The following is a 16,223-nucleotide window of genomic DNA, read 5'->3' as shown; positions in this document are numbered from 1 at the left end:
GAAGTAGAGAGAAACAGGTGTGGAGTGATTCAGACAAGAGGCTTCTGTCGAGACAGGTAAAACATTATCCAAAGATAATAAACAGATGAGAAACAAGACTGTGTGCACGGGACTGTCAACCACGCTGTGGCAACAGATTTTCAGCACCCGAATCAGAACACAAGTTTGCAGTACTCCCTCAGTTGAGTACCAAAATGTGATTAAAAAAATTACAACCCATCTAGCAGGCAGTTGTCCATGAATGTCTATTTAGCACTTCACTGAAATCTGAGAGCTGGCACAAAAACAGAACATTCTGTAAATGTACAGTAAGTCCAAGAGCATCCATAAGAGAAACAACAGATTTGACACTTCAAATATGCACTCTTGGCTAGAATCCAGCAGCTACTCAAACAGTATGTCATCTTTCACTTTACAGGGATTGATAGACCTGCTGTACGTTTTATGTTTATTTTTGACTACTCTTTCAGACTTTCAATTTTACTGTCTTTAGGTATTCTTAGCGGCACAGTGCACTCATCAGAGGACAAACTTATTCTGAATGGTATTAATGCCCCCATCAGTGTAGCCCATGTACTCACAGCAGTCTGAGTAAATGGAAGGAAACGTCACTTTGTTCCAGCCATGGCCCTTTCTCCCATTTCAAGAGTTTAACGTCCTCAGCAACCTGCAATTACACCAGTGGTAGTTTAGTCACAGACCGTCATTCAAAGTTTATTTTTCTAATAGAACAGGATAGAGACGTTTGATCAGGATAAACAGCTCCATTAGAAATAGCACAACCACCCAAACTAATTGGCTTCCTCCAAGGTGGCAACCTTGTTTCAACAACAACTTAGCTTTTTTATATCACCTTTGATGTTGCAAAATGTTCCAAGGAAACTTAAGACCAAGGTGACATTAGGAAAAGTATCAAAACAAACTCAAAGGTAAGTTTCAAAACAGAGTCTTAAAAAACTGTGGAGAAATTTAGAGAGAGAATTTCTGAGTCAAAGGATCAAGCAAATGAAAGTATGAAGCAAACATTGCATGACCATTGATCACATTGCCTGTGGGCTGTAGATTGTCTACACATAACAGTGGCTTGATCTCACAAGCCATTGCTGAAATGTACTTGAGCGTCTAGAGAATGCAACAGATGTTACAAAAGGGCAGATTTTCTCTTTCTGTACAACACCCCGAAACCACCATTAGAGAGAGGACAAACCCTCAAAGTGCATCATCAAAAGACATGATGAATGTGTTGCCCAAGTCAAAAGTCAATGTTTCAAGTCAGATCAAATTTCTCACCTGCGTATCTCTCAATAATGAAAAAGGATGACACTTCAAATCTGAACAAAACTAACAGGCCATTTTTTAAAAAATGTTACTCTTTGGGTCTAATCCACCCAATATGACTGGTTATGGCTTAGATCTGCAGCTAAAACAAGACTATTTTTGTACATTATGCATCCAATATCACTAAGGGATTAATGTAGAAGAATGAGGTCTTACTGAAAATACATAGGGGCTTTGGTGAAACCAGACCTACAGTACCGTGTGCAGCCAGGTTCCAAGAAATCAGTTGAATTAGGGAACTCTCTAGTCTGAGGTACACAGAGACATTTCTGTGGCCAGCAGCGAACAGAATAGTGTGTTGCTTCCCCGGCACCAGGATCAAGGATGTCTCAGAGAGGGTGCAGAATGTTCTCACGGGGGAGAGGGGCCAGCAGGATTTCATTGTCCACATTGGAAACAATGACATAGGAAGGGTAAAGGTTGAGATTCTGAAGGGACGTTACAGAGAGTTAGGCAGGAATTTAAAAAGGAGGTCCTCAAGAGTGATAATATCTGGATTACTCCTGGTGCTACGAGCTAATGAGGGTAGGAATAGGAGGACATGCAGATGAATGCATGGCTGAGGAGCTGGTGTATAGGAGAAAGATTCATGTTTTTGGATCACTGGAATCTCTTTTGGGGTAAAAGTGACCTGTACAAGAAGGATAGATTGCGCCTAAATTGGAAGGGGACTAATGTACTGGCAGGGAGGTTTGCTCGAGCTGCTTGGGAGGACTTAAACTAGTAAGTGGGGGTGGGGGAGGGGGGGGGGGGACCACCCAGGGAGATAGTGAGGAAAGAGATCAATCCGAGACTGGTACAGTTGAGAACACAAGCAAGTCATACAGTCAGGGCAGGCAGAGACAAGGTAGGACCGATAAATTAAACTGCATTTATTTCAATGCCAGGGGCCTAACAGGGAAGGCAGATGAACTCAGGGCATGGTTAGGAACATGGGACTGGGACATCATAGCAGTTACAGAAACATGGCTCAGGGATGGACAGGACTGGCAGCTTAACTTTCCAGGATACAATTTTTTTTTTTTTAGATTACTTACAGTGTGGAAACAGGCCCTTCGGCCCAACAAGTCCACACCGACCCGCCGAAGCGTATACCACCCAGACCCATACTCCTACATTTACCCTTTCACCTAACACTAGGGGCAATTTAGCATGGCCAATTCACCTAACCTGCACATTTTTGGATTATGGGAGGAAACCGGAGCACCCAGAGGAAACCCACGCAGACACGGGGAGAATGTGCAAACTCCACACAGAGAGTCGCATGAGGCGGGAGTTGAACCCGGGTCTCTGGCGCTGTGAGGCAGCAGTGCTAACCACTGTGCCACCTACAATGCAACAGGAAGGATAGAAAGAGAGGTAAGAGAAGGAGGGCTGTGGCAGTTTTGATAAGGGATAGCATTACAGCTGTATTTAGGGAGGATATTCCTGGAAATACATCCAGGGAAGTTATTTGGGTGGAACTGAGCAATAAGAAAGGGATGGTCACCTTATTGGGATTGTATTATAGATCCCCTAATAGTCAGAGGGAAATTGAGAAACAAATTTGTAAGGAGATCTCAGTTATCTGTAGGAATAATAGTGTGGTTATGGTCAGGGATTTTAACTTTCCAAACATAGACTGGGATTGACATAGTGTTAAGCGTTTAGATGGAGAGGAATTTGTTAAGTGTGTAAAGAAAATCTTCTAAATCAGTATGTGGATGTACCTACTAGAGAAGGTGCAAAATTTGACCTACTCTTGGGAAATAAGGCAGGGCAAATGACTGAAGTGTCAGTGAGCGACCACATTAGGGCCAACGACCAAAATTCTATTAGTTTTAAAATAGTGATAGAAAAGGATCGACCAGATCTAAAAGTTGAAGCTCTAAATTGAGAGAGGCCAATTTTGACAGCATTAGGCACCAACTTTCAAAAGCTGATTGGGAGCAGATGTTCGCAGGTAAAGGGACGGCTGGAAAATGGGAAGCCTTCAGAAAGAAGTCTAGAGACAGTATATTCCTGTTAGGATGAAAGGAAAGGCTGGTAGGTATAGGGAATGCTGGATGACTAAAGAAATCGAGGGTTTGGTTAAGAAAAAGAAGGAAGCAAATGTCAGGTATAGACAGGATAGATCGAGTGAATCCTAAGAAGAGTACAAAGACAGTAGGAGTATACTTAAGAGGGAAATCAGGAGGGCAAAACGGGGACATAAGATAGCTTTGGCAAACAGAATTAAGAAGAATCCAAAGGGTTTTTACAAATACATTAAGGACAAATGGGTAACTAGGGAAAGAATAGGGCCCCTCAAAGATCAGCAAGGCAGCCTTTGTGTGGAACCGCAGAAAATGGGGGAGATACTAAACGAGTACTTTGCATCAGTATTTACTGTGGAAAAGAATACACATATAGAATGTAGGGACATAGATGGCAACATTTTAAAAAAATGTCCATATTACAGAGGAGTAAGTGCTGAATGTTTTGAAATGCATAAAAGTGGATAAATCCCTAGGACCTGATCAGGTGTACCCTAAAACTCTGTGAGAAGCTAGGAGGTGGTTGCGGGGTCTCTTGCTGAGATATTTGTTTCATCGATAGTCACAGATGAGGTGCCAGAAGACTGGAGGTTGGCTAACGTGGTGCTGCTGTTTAAAAAAGGTGGTAGAGACAAGCCAGGGAACTATAGACCAGTGTGGGCAAGTTGTTGAAGGGAATCCTGAGGGACAGGATGTACAAGTATTTGGAAAGGCTAGGACTGATTAGGGATGGTCAACATGGCTTTGTGCGTGGGAAATCATGTCTCACAAACTTGATTGAGTTTTTTGAAGAAGTAACAAAGAAGATTGATGAGGGCAGAGCAGTAGACGTGATCTACATGGACTTCAGTAAGGTGTTCAACAAGGTTCTTCAAGAGAGACTGATTAGCAAGGTTAGATCTCATGGAATACAGGGAGAACTAGCCATTTGGATACGGAACTGGCTCAAATGCAGAAGACAGAGGGTGGTGGTGGAGAGTTGTTTTTCAGACTGGAGGCCCGGGACCAGAGGAGTGCCACAAGGATCGGTGCTGGGTCCACTACTTTGCATCATTTGTGCAAATGATTTAGATGCAAGCATAAGAGGTACAGTTAGTAAGTTGGCAGATGACACCAAAATTGGAGGTGTAGTGGACAGCAAAGAGGGTTACCTCAGATTACAACAGGATCTGGATCAGATGGGCAATAGGCTGAGGAGTGGCAGATGGGAGTTTAATTTAGATAAATGCAAGGTGCTGCATTTTGGGAAAGGAAATCTTAGCAGGACTTATACACTTAATGGTAAGGTCCTGAGGAATGTTGCTGAACAAGAGACCTTGGAGTGCAGGCTCATAGCTCCTTGAAAGTGGAGTCGCAGGTAGATAGGATAGTGAAGAAGGCATTTGGTATGCTTTCCTTTATTGGTCAGAGTATAGAGTACAGGAGTTGAGAGGTCATGTTGCAGCTGTGTAGGACATTGGTTAGGCCACTGTTGGAATATTGCGTGCAATTCTGGTCTCCTTCCTATCGGAAAGATGTTGTGAAACTTGAAACGGTTCAGAAAAGATTTACAAGGATGTTGCCAGGGTTGGAGGACTTGAGCTATAGGGAGAGGCTGAACAGGCTGGGGCTGTTTTCCCTGGAGCGTTGGAGGCTGAGGGGTGACCTTATAGAGGTTTATAAAATCATGAGGGGCATGGATAGGGTAAACAGACAAAGTCTTTTCCCTGGGGTGGGGGGAGTCCAAAACTGGAGGGCAAAGTTTTAGGGTGAGAGGGGAAAGATATAAAAGAGACCTAAGGGGCAACGTTTTCACGCAGATGATGGTATGTGTATGGAATGAGCTGCCAGAGGAAGTGGTGGAGGCTGGTACAATTGCATCATTTAAGAGGCATTTAGATGAGTATATGAATAGGAAGGGTTTGGAGGGATATGGGCCAGGTGCTGGCAGGTGAGACTAGATTGGGTTGGGATATCTGGTCGGCATGGACGGGTTGGACCAAAGGGTCTGTTTCCGTGCTGTACATTTCTATGACTATGACTGTGACCAAAAGTTATTTAGATTGACTCCAGATAAAGTGGGCTCTGGGGGATAGTGAGGGTGTGGGGAGGTGTTGGGACTGGAGAAGGAGTGGACCAAAGTCTCCCAGAGGGAATGGTCCCTGCCGAAGGCTGACAAGAGAGGGGAGGGGAAATGTGTGTCTGGTGGTGGCATCCCAGATGAGGGACCCTTTCCTGCTGTGCAAGGGAAGACAGCGAGTGAGTGTTGAAATGCAGGAGATGGGTCAGACAAGGCTGAGGGTTCTGACAACTGTGGTGATGGGGAATCTTCAGTTGAGGAAGAGGGTGGACATTTTGAAGGCTCCACTTGTTGAAATTAGCATCAAAGGAATGGGTGTGGAGATGGAGGAACTGAGAAAATGGAATAGAATCTTTATAGGAGGCAAGGTGCAAGGATGTATAGTTGAGGAAATTGTGGGACTGGTGAGTTTGTATTGGGTATTGAGTCGATGTGTTCTTACAAAGACGTTTTCTGTTGAACATTGAAGGATGGAGTTTTTTGAAGAAGTGACTACGATGATGGATGAGAATAGAACAGTGGATGTTGTCTACATGGACTTTAAAGCATTTGACAAGGTCCCTCCCGGTGGGATGGTCCAGAAAATGTAACCACATGGAATCCATGGTGAGTTGAAAAGTTGGATACAAGATTGGCCTTTTCACAGAAGAGAGAGGGTAGTTGTGGAGAGGTGTTTTTCTGACTGGAGTCTGCAACCAGTGGTGTTCCATAAGGAACAGTGCTGGGACCTCCGTTGTTTCTAATGTATAAAAATGATTTGGATGAAAATTATATGTAAACTTGCAGAGGACAAAGAAAATTGGTGGAGTTGTGGATAATGATGAAGGATACTGAAGGATACAGTAGGATAGCTGCAGAAGTTGGCCAGCTGGAAAGTTGGGCAGAGAGACAGCAGATGGAACTTAATCTGGATAATGTGAAGTTGATGCACTTTAAGAGGTCAAATGCAAGAAGAAAGAATACTGTAAATGGCTGGATTGCAAGTGACAAAAATAGATAAAAATAATAAGAGATATTGGTGAAGGCGGCAAATGACATGCTTGCTTTCATTAGTCGGGGCACTGATTATCATAGAATCCCTACAGTGTGGAAACAGGCCCTTCGGCCCAATAAGTCCACATCCACCCTCCGAAGAGTAACCCACCCTGACTCATTCCCCTACCCTATTATCCTACATTTACCCCTGACTACCGCACCTCACCTACAAATCCCTGAACATCATTTAGCATGGCCAAATCGCCTAACGTGCACATTTGGATTGTGGGAGGAAACCGGAGCACTCGGAGGAAATCCACACAGACACAGGGAGAATGTGCAAACTCCACACAGACAGTCGCCTGAGACAGCAGTGTTAACCACTGAGCCACCATGCCGCCCATGTTTTTTTCTTTTTGTTTTCAACAATTCCTTTCCTCTCCAGATGGAGACAGCTTTTTTAGCTGGGAATTGGAGGATTGGTAGAAATGCAGAGAAACAGAGACAGGAAAAGCAAATTATTATTTAGACAAGACACCGGCTGTTGGCCAGGACCAACCTGCTTCAACATTTTCAACTTGTTTCCCAGAGTGAGGAAGGGCCTGAACATTTTCTTTGACACTCAAACCCACGTTGAGAAGGTTTCCCCCAAGAGCAAGCTCGACTTTTATCCGTTAGCAATTCCCCTTCTCTGTACTAGTTGTCCTTGGCCCTCACAGCTCAGAGAGCCCTCTACCCACACAGCCTCCCTAATTGAATATGAGAATTGGCATGTCATGTTGCTGCTGTATAAGACTTTGGTACGCCACATTTAAAGTACAGTGTGCAGTTCTGGTCACCACACTACACAAAAGAGGTGGATGCTTTGGAGAGGGTGCAGAAGAGATTTACCTGGATGTTGCCTGGATTAGAGAGTATGAGCTATTAGGAGAGGTTGGACAAACCTGGATTGTTTTCATTGGAGCGTTGGAGGCTGAGGGTCGACCTGATAGAAGTATATAAAATTTTGAGAGGCATGGTTAGGGTGGATTGTTGGAGGCTCTTTCCCAAAATGGAAATGTCAAATATTCGAGGGCATAGGTTTAAGGTGAGGAGGAAGTTGAATGGAGATGTGCAAGGTAAGTTTTTTTTTTTAAAAGACATAGGATAATAGGTGCCTGAAATGTGCAAGGAGGTGGTAGAAGCAGATATAACGGCAAAGTTTAATGAGCATTTAGACAGACACATGAATAGGCAGAGAATAGAGGGATATGGACTATGTGAAGGCACAGGGGATTAATTTAGAACAGAATCACGGTCAGCACGGAATGGTGCTCTATGTTAGCTGGAACAAAGGAGACGTAGAGTTACAGGTAGTATTGGGGAGAATGGCTTTAGGTGGACTGTTCATTTTGGGAGCTGGTGCAGAGAATGACAAACTGAATGGCCTCATCCACATTGCAACAATCCACTATTCAGTAACCGTTCTGATTTAGGCTCAACCAAGATTGAATTCACTTAAAATTAAATAAACAGTGCTCATACAAACCCATTCAACTTGTTTATCCTGGCAAGTAACAGTTTCAACAGTGTAAGGTATACCACTGGAGACCTTTCAGGGCAAACACAAAATCCAGAACAAATAAATTGACAGGTTTAGCTTGGTGCCGTTTGATTTATTTCAAGTGAAATAGCCAAGACAAAATATGGAACATAAGCTCTTTGAAATTGGGATCAAGAATATATTAGGTCAATTTGAATCAGATGATGGTCACTTTAACCAACACACTCAATACGTCAGCACGTATAAAGTGATTCATTCCAGTTTTAGCAATTCAAAATGCGTCACAAAAACCACAATCATGCTCCAATTAAAAATTTTAGAGGCATTACAAGTAGGTTGAAGTCTCAAAAGGGAAAGACATGCCCTAACAGCAGAGTTATTGAAAAGACCATTACTGTTTTTTCATTCAAAGTTACATGTGAACCTGCCACAGCGTTGAAAGATCCATTATTGCTGAGGAATATTAAAGGCTGTTTTAATCCTGTGGCAGGTGTATCAGTAGTTTCTTTTGTCCCTCTATGCCTTTTGGCTGTCTGCCATTAAGCTTCGTAATTCCCTCAAAATGTACATTTTTGTTGTTTACAGATGCCATGAATGACATATGGCTAGCTTGATCTAATCATGAAAAATTGTGCTTCCTAAATTAGAGTTTGGGGTTTTCCCCAATGGTCCGATTCACATTCATGGCTAGATGGCAAATTGTAATATCAAAAGCAGTCTCACTTGCACTGAAGCCTACTGCCATGAATTAGCATGTGTAGTCTTGTTTTGACAACCTGCATGTAACCACTAAAAACTGTTCAGGATGCCCTTTCACCAGGATTTGAAAACAAGTCCATTTAAAATAAATAGAATAGACTCATTAATAGATAGAATAATTCACAGAAGCAAAAGGACATGAAAGATACACTACAAATACACTTCACAGGAACTGTTCTGAACACTGAATAAGTCTGAAATCCTCCAGGTTTCCTTAAATACGTGATAGAACTTTGTCAAATCACGTATATTAAGATTATAGAATCATAGATTCCCTACTGCGCAGAGAGGCCATTCGACCCATTGAATCTGCACTGACCGGCCAAAGATCATCCCACTCAGATCCAATCCCCTCCCTACCCCCATATTTCTCATGGCTGATCCAACTAGCCTGCACATCCCGGAACACTATGGGCAATTTAGCATGGCCTATGCACCTAACCTGCACATCGCTGGACAGTGGGAGGAAATTGGAGCACCCGGAGCAAATCCACACAGACACAGGGAGAATGTGCAAACCCCACGCAGATAGTTGTCTGAGGCTAGAACTGATCCTAGATCCCTGATGCTGTGAGGTAGCAGCGCTAAGCACTGAGCCACCAAGCCAGGAAATCAAAGAAAGTGGTAATTTGTGTGCTAACACCAGGTATGTGTCCCATTCCCTCAGAACATCCATTTTCCATTTAGAACCAGAGTGAAGTCGTCAGATTCTACTTTAACACCAGTTTTGTTTTTAAAAACACATCATGCAAGATATTTTTATTAGTTGGTGCATTAAGATATTTTTGATTTCAATTATGTTTAAATTAATTACAAAACAGAATGAAAATATGATGTGGATAGAAGTGAAAACAATGGTGGTCCATTAGCAACCATTTGGATATATTCCAAGTTGGTGTGAATATGTAGGAGTTGAAAATTGGTAAGAGGGATTGTGTGTGACAGGAGAACTTTTTTTTTTATTCTTAATGCCCTTACCCGAATTCAAAAAAATCCACAATATGTTAAAACTTCAAAGGGAGAACCTGTTGCCAACTCTTTCCTTCAAAATGCCAATGACTTTGTGTTATCCCCAGACATCATATGAGCTAAGGTATATGGGCCATTTGGTCCCCCAACTCTGCTCTCCCATTCAAAAATATGGTTATTATAACCCTGAACTCCTCTGTCAATCACAAATCTTTTTAACTCAGGTTTGAATACATTCACTGGTCCAGTTTCCACAGCTTTCTGTGGAAGAAAATTTCAAGCCAAATGATTGTCAAGAGACAAAAAAAAACCTCTTCAACTCCTCCTTAAAAATTGGAGAACCCTTGTTTTTAGACTGTGCCAACAATTCTTGATTTCCCTGAAAGAAAACGTTCTGTCAGCATCAACACATCGGTTTCTTCCAGACTAGTATCACCTCTACTGGCATGAATCAAACAGGTAGTACACCTATAGACCCAGTGGTGCCAAACAGCTGATATCCCCTCAAGATACCTCAGGACCCAAGGGAAAATAAATAAATGAGCAAAGGTTACAACAATGCATGTACTTAAAATGGACAGGAATGCAAAATAAAAAAAAAAACAGATCTTATGTCCAATAGGGTGTGCAGTTTACTTTCATGTCTAAAGATAAAATGGCACATTTTTAAGATGCTAGGGAAACCAAAGTGGATTGGATGTGAATGCAATGCGACAGATAGCACGCTGTACAACAAAGATGCAATGTACCTTACCATCCAACCTTATATATTAATTGCATATTCAAGTGGTGGACATTAACTGGGAATTTATTTGCTTTTCCTGTAGCAATAAGCTAAAACTGTAGTTGTTGGGTTTGGAGGTGCATCTTTGTGACGTGCATCTCTGTAAATAAAAATGTAAGCAGGTAACAGTCGGCTATTTGAATTAAATCATTTGTCTTAAGACCTCAGCTCTGCAGTCAGGGATAATAATAATCTGGAGACGGTCTCAGAAAAGGCGAGCAGCCATGTCAAAAACAAAATACAATTTCAATGAGCCAGTTACATTCTTCAGAATTGCTCTTCTCCAAATCTATCTGTCCAATTTCAAAGGAGGCGTGAAAGCAAGGGAACCTTCTAGATATCACAAGACCCAGGAGGGAAGAGGAAAGTAACTCTAAAGACACAGACCTGGCCATAATGAGATGAATGGAAATGAATAAATATGTGGAACAGGAGTTACAATTACAAGTAATGTTGCAAATGTAACCTCTTCTTGTCCATCATTGCACAGTAACACATTCTATTATATAGAGAAACAGAATGGGCGATCACTTAGCAGCTGGACAACATGGGACGTAACAGTTTGGAGGGAAGTCCTGTCACTATTCTTACCTTCTCTACATCAGGAGGCTGGAATGTATTATACTGCAAAATTTCAGATGTTTCACTAGGAGGAAAGAAACAAAAGAGTGATTACTGTTGTATTGGCAATATCTGCTGCACAGATCATCCAGTGTCTAACGACAGATATTTTGGAAAACAATGCAACTCTACATATAAATGATTAATTTCTAGAGAATAGCATTTATATACTCAGGTTGAGAAAAGGTCATCAAGCCCATAGACACCCTCTTCACTCATTGCTGTGGGGATTCGATCCTATGTTAGTACGAGATGGAATAAGTACAATAGCAAGAAAAGATGTTGGATCGAAAGTTATAGAATCCACATGTGGAGTTACAAAGGGAAGACAACACTGACGTGAGTAGCCTTTAGACCCCTGAACATAAGTGGTTAGCACTGCTGCCTCACAGCGCCAGGGACCCGGGTTCAATTCCCGCCTCGGGCAACTGTCTGTGTGGAGTTTGCACATTCTCCCCGTGTCTGCGTGGGTTTCCTCCGGGTGCTCTGGTTTCCTCCCACATCCAAAAGATGCGCAGGTTAGGTGAACTGGCCATGCTAAATTGTCCATAGTGTTAGGTGTAGGGGAATGGGTCTGGGTGGGTTGCTCTTTGGAAGGTCAGTGTGGACTTGTTGGGCCTAAGGGCCTATTTCCACACTGTAGGGAATATAATCTAATCTAAGACAGAATAATAAGGAGACAATAAGGGCTGGTTAGAGCAATAGACAGGCAATTCATCCTGAGTTATTTTTAACTTCAAGTAGATTGAGAAAATTAAATTGGCAGAAGTAGCCATGAAGTATAATTCATGGAGTGTCTTCAGGATCATTTCCTACAATATATTGTGAATCTAACCAGGGACTAGGCTACTTTGGATCTGTAAATGTGCAATTGAGTCAAGTTTAAACAATGATCTCAAAGTATCTCTAGGGAAAAGTGGCCATAACAAGGTAAAATTTAGCATTCTGTTTTTTTTGGGGGGGCGCAGTGGAGGAAGCACGCGGAGAGAGAGTGTACGAGATACAGTGCGCGAGAAAAACTTGGGTTGGAAACAACTGCACCAAACTTCAATAAGGGTAAATTATATAGAATTGAGGGCAGAGTTGATGGCGTGGTCTGGGAAAGGTGTTCAGCAGAAAGGATGGTTGATGAACAATGGCAGACGTTTTAAATAAATAACTCATGACTCACAAAGGTATATCCTAGTGAGAAACAGGAACTCTGGAAGGGGATAAAGCAACCTTTCCCGGCTAAGAATAACATCAAATTGAAAGAAAAACATTTTGGTAAAGATTAGTCGAAAATCAAAGGTTTGGGTAAGTTTTAAGAAGCCAACAACAAAAAAAGGGGGAAAATAAACAATGATGGCAAACTAACACAATATAAAACAGACAGTTAAAAATGTATTTAAATATATAAAAATAAACAGTCAGGCAACAGTGAACACAGGCTCCTTAGAGAACAACACTGGGTAAATAATGGGGAATCAGGCAACAGCAGAGGTTTCACAATAAAAGGACACTACTAGCATTCCAAACATACTGACTAACGAAAGGGCTAAAGGGGGAGGAGGAAATTACACAATCACTGGAGAAAAGGTACAACAAAACTAATGGAACAAAACTTGATCTTTAAGACCCTAGGATTTCAAAGCTGCATAGAGTGGACGCATTGGTAATAATCTTCCAGAAATCTTTAGATCCTGGAGAGATTTCAAAGGATTGGAAAGCTGCCAATGTAAAAGGAAAAAGACAAAAAACCGTTAACTATAGGCCAGTCAGCTCTACAACTATCATGGGGAGAATGTTAAGAGTCTATTAATAATAAAGTAATAGCAGAGCATTTAGAAACACATAATATAATCAAACAGAATCAGCATAGCTTTCTGAAGGGGAAATCATGCCTGACAAATGTATTACATTTCTTTGAGGAGGGAACAAGAAGGGTAGATAAAGTAGAACCAGTAAATGTAATACATTTGGATTTTTAAAACACATTTGATACTAACCAGCCTTGTGTGTGGTACTGTAAGAGCTCATGGTTTTGGGGTAGTATATTAGCATTAATAGAGGTTTGATTAATTAATAGAAGCCAGAGTTGGGATAAAGGAGGCATTTTCAAGATAAGGCAAATTTGTTTGGTGCTCAGGAATCAGTGTTGAAGCTACAATTACTCAATATATAACAAATTACCTAGATCATGGATGTGAATGAACTACTGGCAAGTTTACTGATGACATAAATAGGTGGGGTGGCAAGTTGTGAGAATTGCACAAGGAGTTTGCTAAGAGATATAGAGGGATTTAAATAACTGTGCAAATAATTGGCAGATGGAATATAACGTGAGGAAATGTGAGGTTATGCACTTTGACAGCAAGAATAGAAGAGATGGAAGACAGAAGAAAGCTACAGTTCAGAAGAATTTAGAGGTCCTAGAGCTTGAATAACAAGAAGTTAGCATCAGCAAGTAATTGGGAAGACAAATGGAATGTTGGCCTTTATTATGAGTATCACAACAAGAATAGGCAAGTTATGCTGCAGCTTCACAGAATTTTAGTTAGGCCACACTTGGAATATTACATACAGTTCTGGTCACCACACTACCAGAATGATGTGAATGCTTTGGAGAGTGTACAGAAAAGGTTTACCATGATGTTGCATGGTTTGTGGATTGTAGCTATGAAGGAAGGTTGGAAAGACTGGGTTTGTTTTCACTACAATGCAGGAGTTTGAGAGGCGACCTGATAGAAGTTTTTTAAGATTGTGAATGGCATGGATTGAGCTTTTTCCCTGGGGTGGAAGGGTCAATTACTAGAGGACACAAGTTCAAGGTGTGGAGAGATTAAGTTTAAAAGACATGTGCAAAACAAGTTTTTCTAACAAATAGTGGTGAGGGCCTGAAACATGTTGCCAGAGGAGGACACAACAGCAGCATTCAAGAAGCACCTGGACATATGCATGAACTGAATGGCAATACAGGGGTATGGATCCTTTAAATGAAGATAGTTTTAGTATGTAAGGGCAAATGTGTCAGCACAGGTTCAAAGGGCCTGTTTCTGTGCTGTACTGTTCTTTGTTCAAAAAGGTGAGGAGTACTAAAAAAAGGAAGATCTTGCTAAAACTATACAAGCCACAAATCAGACTACACTTGGAATACTTTGAACAATTTGGATCCCCTTGTCCAACAAAAATATACTAGCACTGGAGTCAGCCCTCCAATGTTCACGAGGTTGACCCTGGGTAAGGAGAAATCTTATGAGAGATTGAGCAGATACTCATCAGAGCTTAGGAGAATGAGAAGTGACCTTACTAAAACATAAGATTCTTAGGGAGCTTAACAGATGTAGAAGGGTTGTTTCCTCCTGTGGGACAGTCTAGGACAAAATAGTGTAATCTCAGAGTGAAGTGTGACCCATTTAATATGGGATGAAGAGGATAGCTCTTTCTCTTAAGAGAGTAGTGAATCTAGAATTCTGTACCACAGAGAACTGTTAATGCTATTCAAGGTCAAATAGACAGAATTTTAATCAATAAGGGACTCAAGGGTTATGGGGATGAGCCAGAAAAATGCAACCAAGGATTAACAGATCAACCATGGTCTCACTGAATGGCACAGCACTCCTCATGGGCTGAGTCGACTTCTAAAACAGCTTAAGTTTGGGGAGGGCCGTGACCAAGTTCAAAATTTTACAATAAAGGCTCCAAGGCAAGCAAGGGTCAAGGCCAGCAAGCACAAGGATGGTAACTGACCAGGTCTGATGAGATGTGCGAAGCAAGGTTTTCCTGCACATTGGGTGTTTGTTGAATTAACATGAACTGAGATTAAGTGGTGAGTATGGAGGTGGGGGTGGAGCTGGTGGTAGTGAGGGAAGTAAAGATGCCCACTAAACTTTCTTTGCTGTCTCCATATGAACTTACATTGTAAATAATTTCCATCACTCAGGTTCTGTACTGCTCCCCTTTCTCTTTCAAAAACATCACCTCTTCAAAATAAATATCATAAATATCATCATCTTCAAAATTCTGCACTTATGCTATAAACACTGAATTAACGTTTAACTGATCTATACTAGCACCCCCATTCCTCAACACAGTCCATTAAACTCTCCATATCTCCTTCCATTCAAACTCCATCATACCCTGAAATGTAATTCCCCCAACCCTTCCCAAATGAGCCATTCCACAAAGTCTTAACATTTTGTTCATCTTTGTGCTCTACCTTTGGAGACAGGAGCATGTTTTGTTATGGTTGTGCTTGTGTTGATCACACAGGTCTTGGTCAAGCAGTGCATCAATTTTAAAATTCTAATCACTGCTTTTGAATTCCTCGATGATATGACCCCTGTCTACATGCTATTGCCTCCAACCCCACAAGCCTGGGAGATCTCTGCTCTCCTCTAATTCTGACTCTTGAGAATCTCCAACATTAATTTCTCCACTATTAGTCATGCTCTCAAGTGCCAACAATACAACACCCATAATTTCCTCCTTAAACCGCTCCATCTCTCTTCTCTCATTTGATGCATTCCTTACAACCCATCTCTTCAGTTAAGATTTTGGTCATCTGTCTTAATATCTCCCCTGTGGCTCAACATCTAATTTTGGGTTGTACCTCTCTTGTGAAGTGCCTTTGAATGTTATAACACATTAAAAGGTGCTATTTGAGAGTCACCTTAGAACATTCTTTTCCACTGGAAGTGCTATACAATGGCAAACTATTACTGTAAAACTCAATGAGAAGTTTTCAAATGACAAAATCCATAATGTACCAAGTGCTTTATTTCAAAGAAAGCACCTGGGTGTAGTAAACATACTGTAACCTTCTCAACAGTGCTAACTTTACTCAACAGATGAGATTAATTATGAGTTGAAAACACATTAAAAAATAAGCTTTGGGAAAACTGGTTCAGCGCAAATCCCATTTCATAATAAAACAGCTTTGGCCAAATGTACGAACAAACATTGCTTAAACTGCAACTTATAAGCACAACCATTCAATATGTTACAAATTACATATATAACAGCCAAGCTCTTTTTGTAAAAAAAAAGTTCAAAAGTGGAGTTTTATTTAAAACAGCCCTTCTCTTGCATTTTTGTGCAGGCTCCCAGCAGTGCTTATTACGTACACAATTATTGCTGTTGCCATTTTTGACATCCTCGTCATTTTTTCCAGAACAAAAG

At 41.4% G+C, this 16,223-nt stretch overlaps 1 protein-coding gene across 1 annotated transcript in view; it reads right to left on the bottom strand.

Moving 5' to 3' along the window:
* The window catches only part of ndufa10 (NADH:ubiquinone oxidoreductase subunit A10), a 67,446-nt gene that overhangs the window by 10,375 nt on the left and 40,848 nt on the right, over positions 1-16,223 (bottom strand). Inside the window, exons 7-8 of the mRNA XM_043693102.2 lie at positions 11,034-11,088; positions 582-667 (exon numbers count right to left, since the gene is read on the bottom strand). Of these exons, the coding sequence (XP_043549037.2) occupies positions 582-667; positions 11,034-11,088 (141 nt within the window). The remainder of the gene's footprint in view (positions 1-581; positions 668-11,033; positions 11,089-16,223) is intronic.

This window comes from Chiloscyllium plagiosum, unplaced genomic scaffold, assembly GCF_037043375.1.
Source record: "Chiloscyllium plagiosum isolate Xiang-an unplaced genomic scaffold, Cpla_swu_hap1 HiC_scaffold_7, whole genome shotgun sequence".
NCBI classification, from domain to species: Eukaryota; Metazoa; Chordata; class Chondrichthyes; order Orectolobiformes; family Hemiscylliidae; genus Chiloscyllium; species Chiloscyllium plagiosum.
This window is presented reverse-complemented; position numbering and strand designations above follow the sequence as displayed.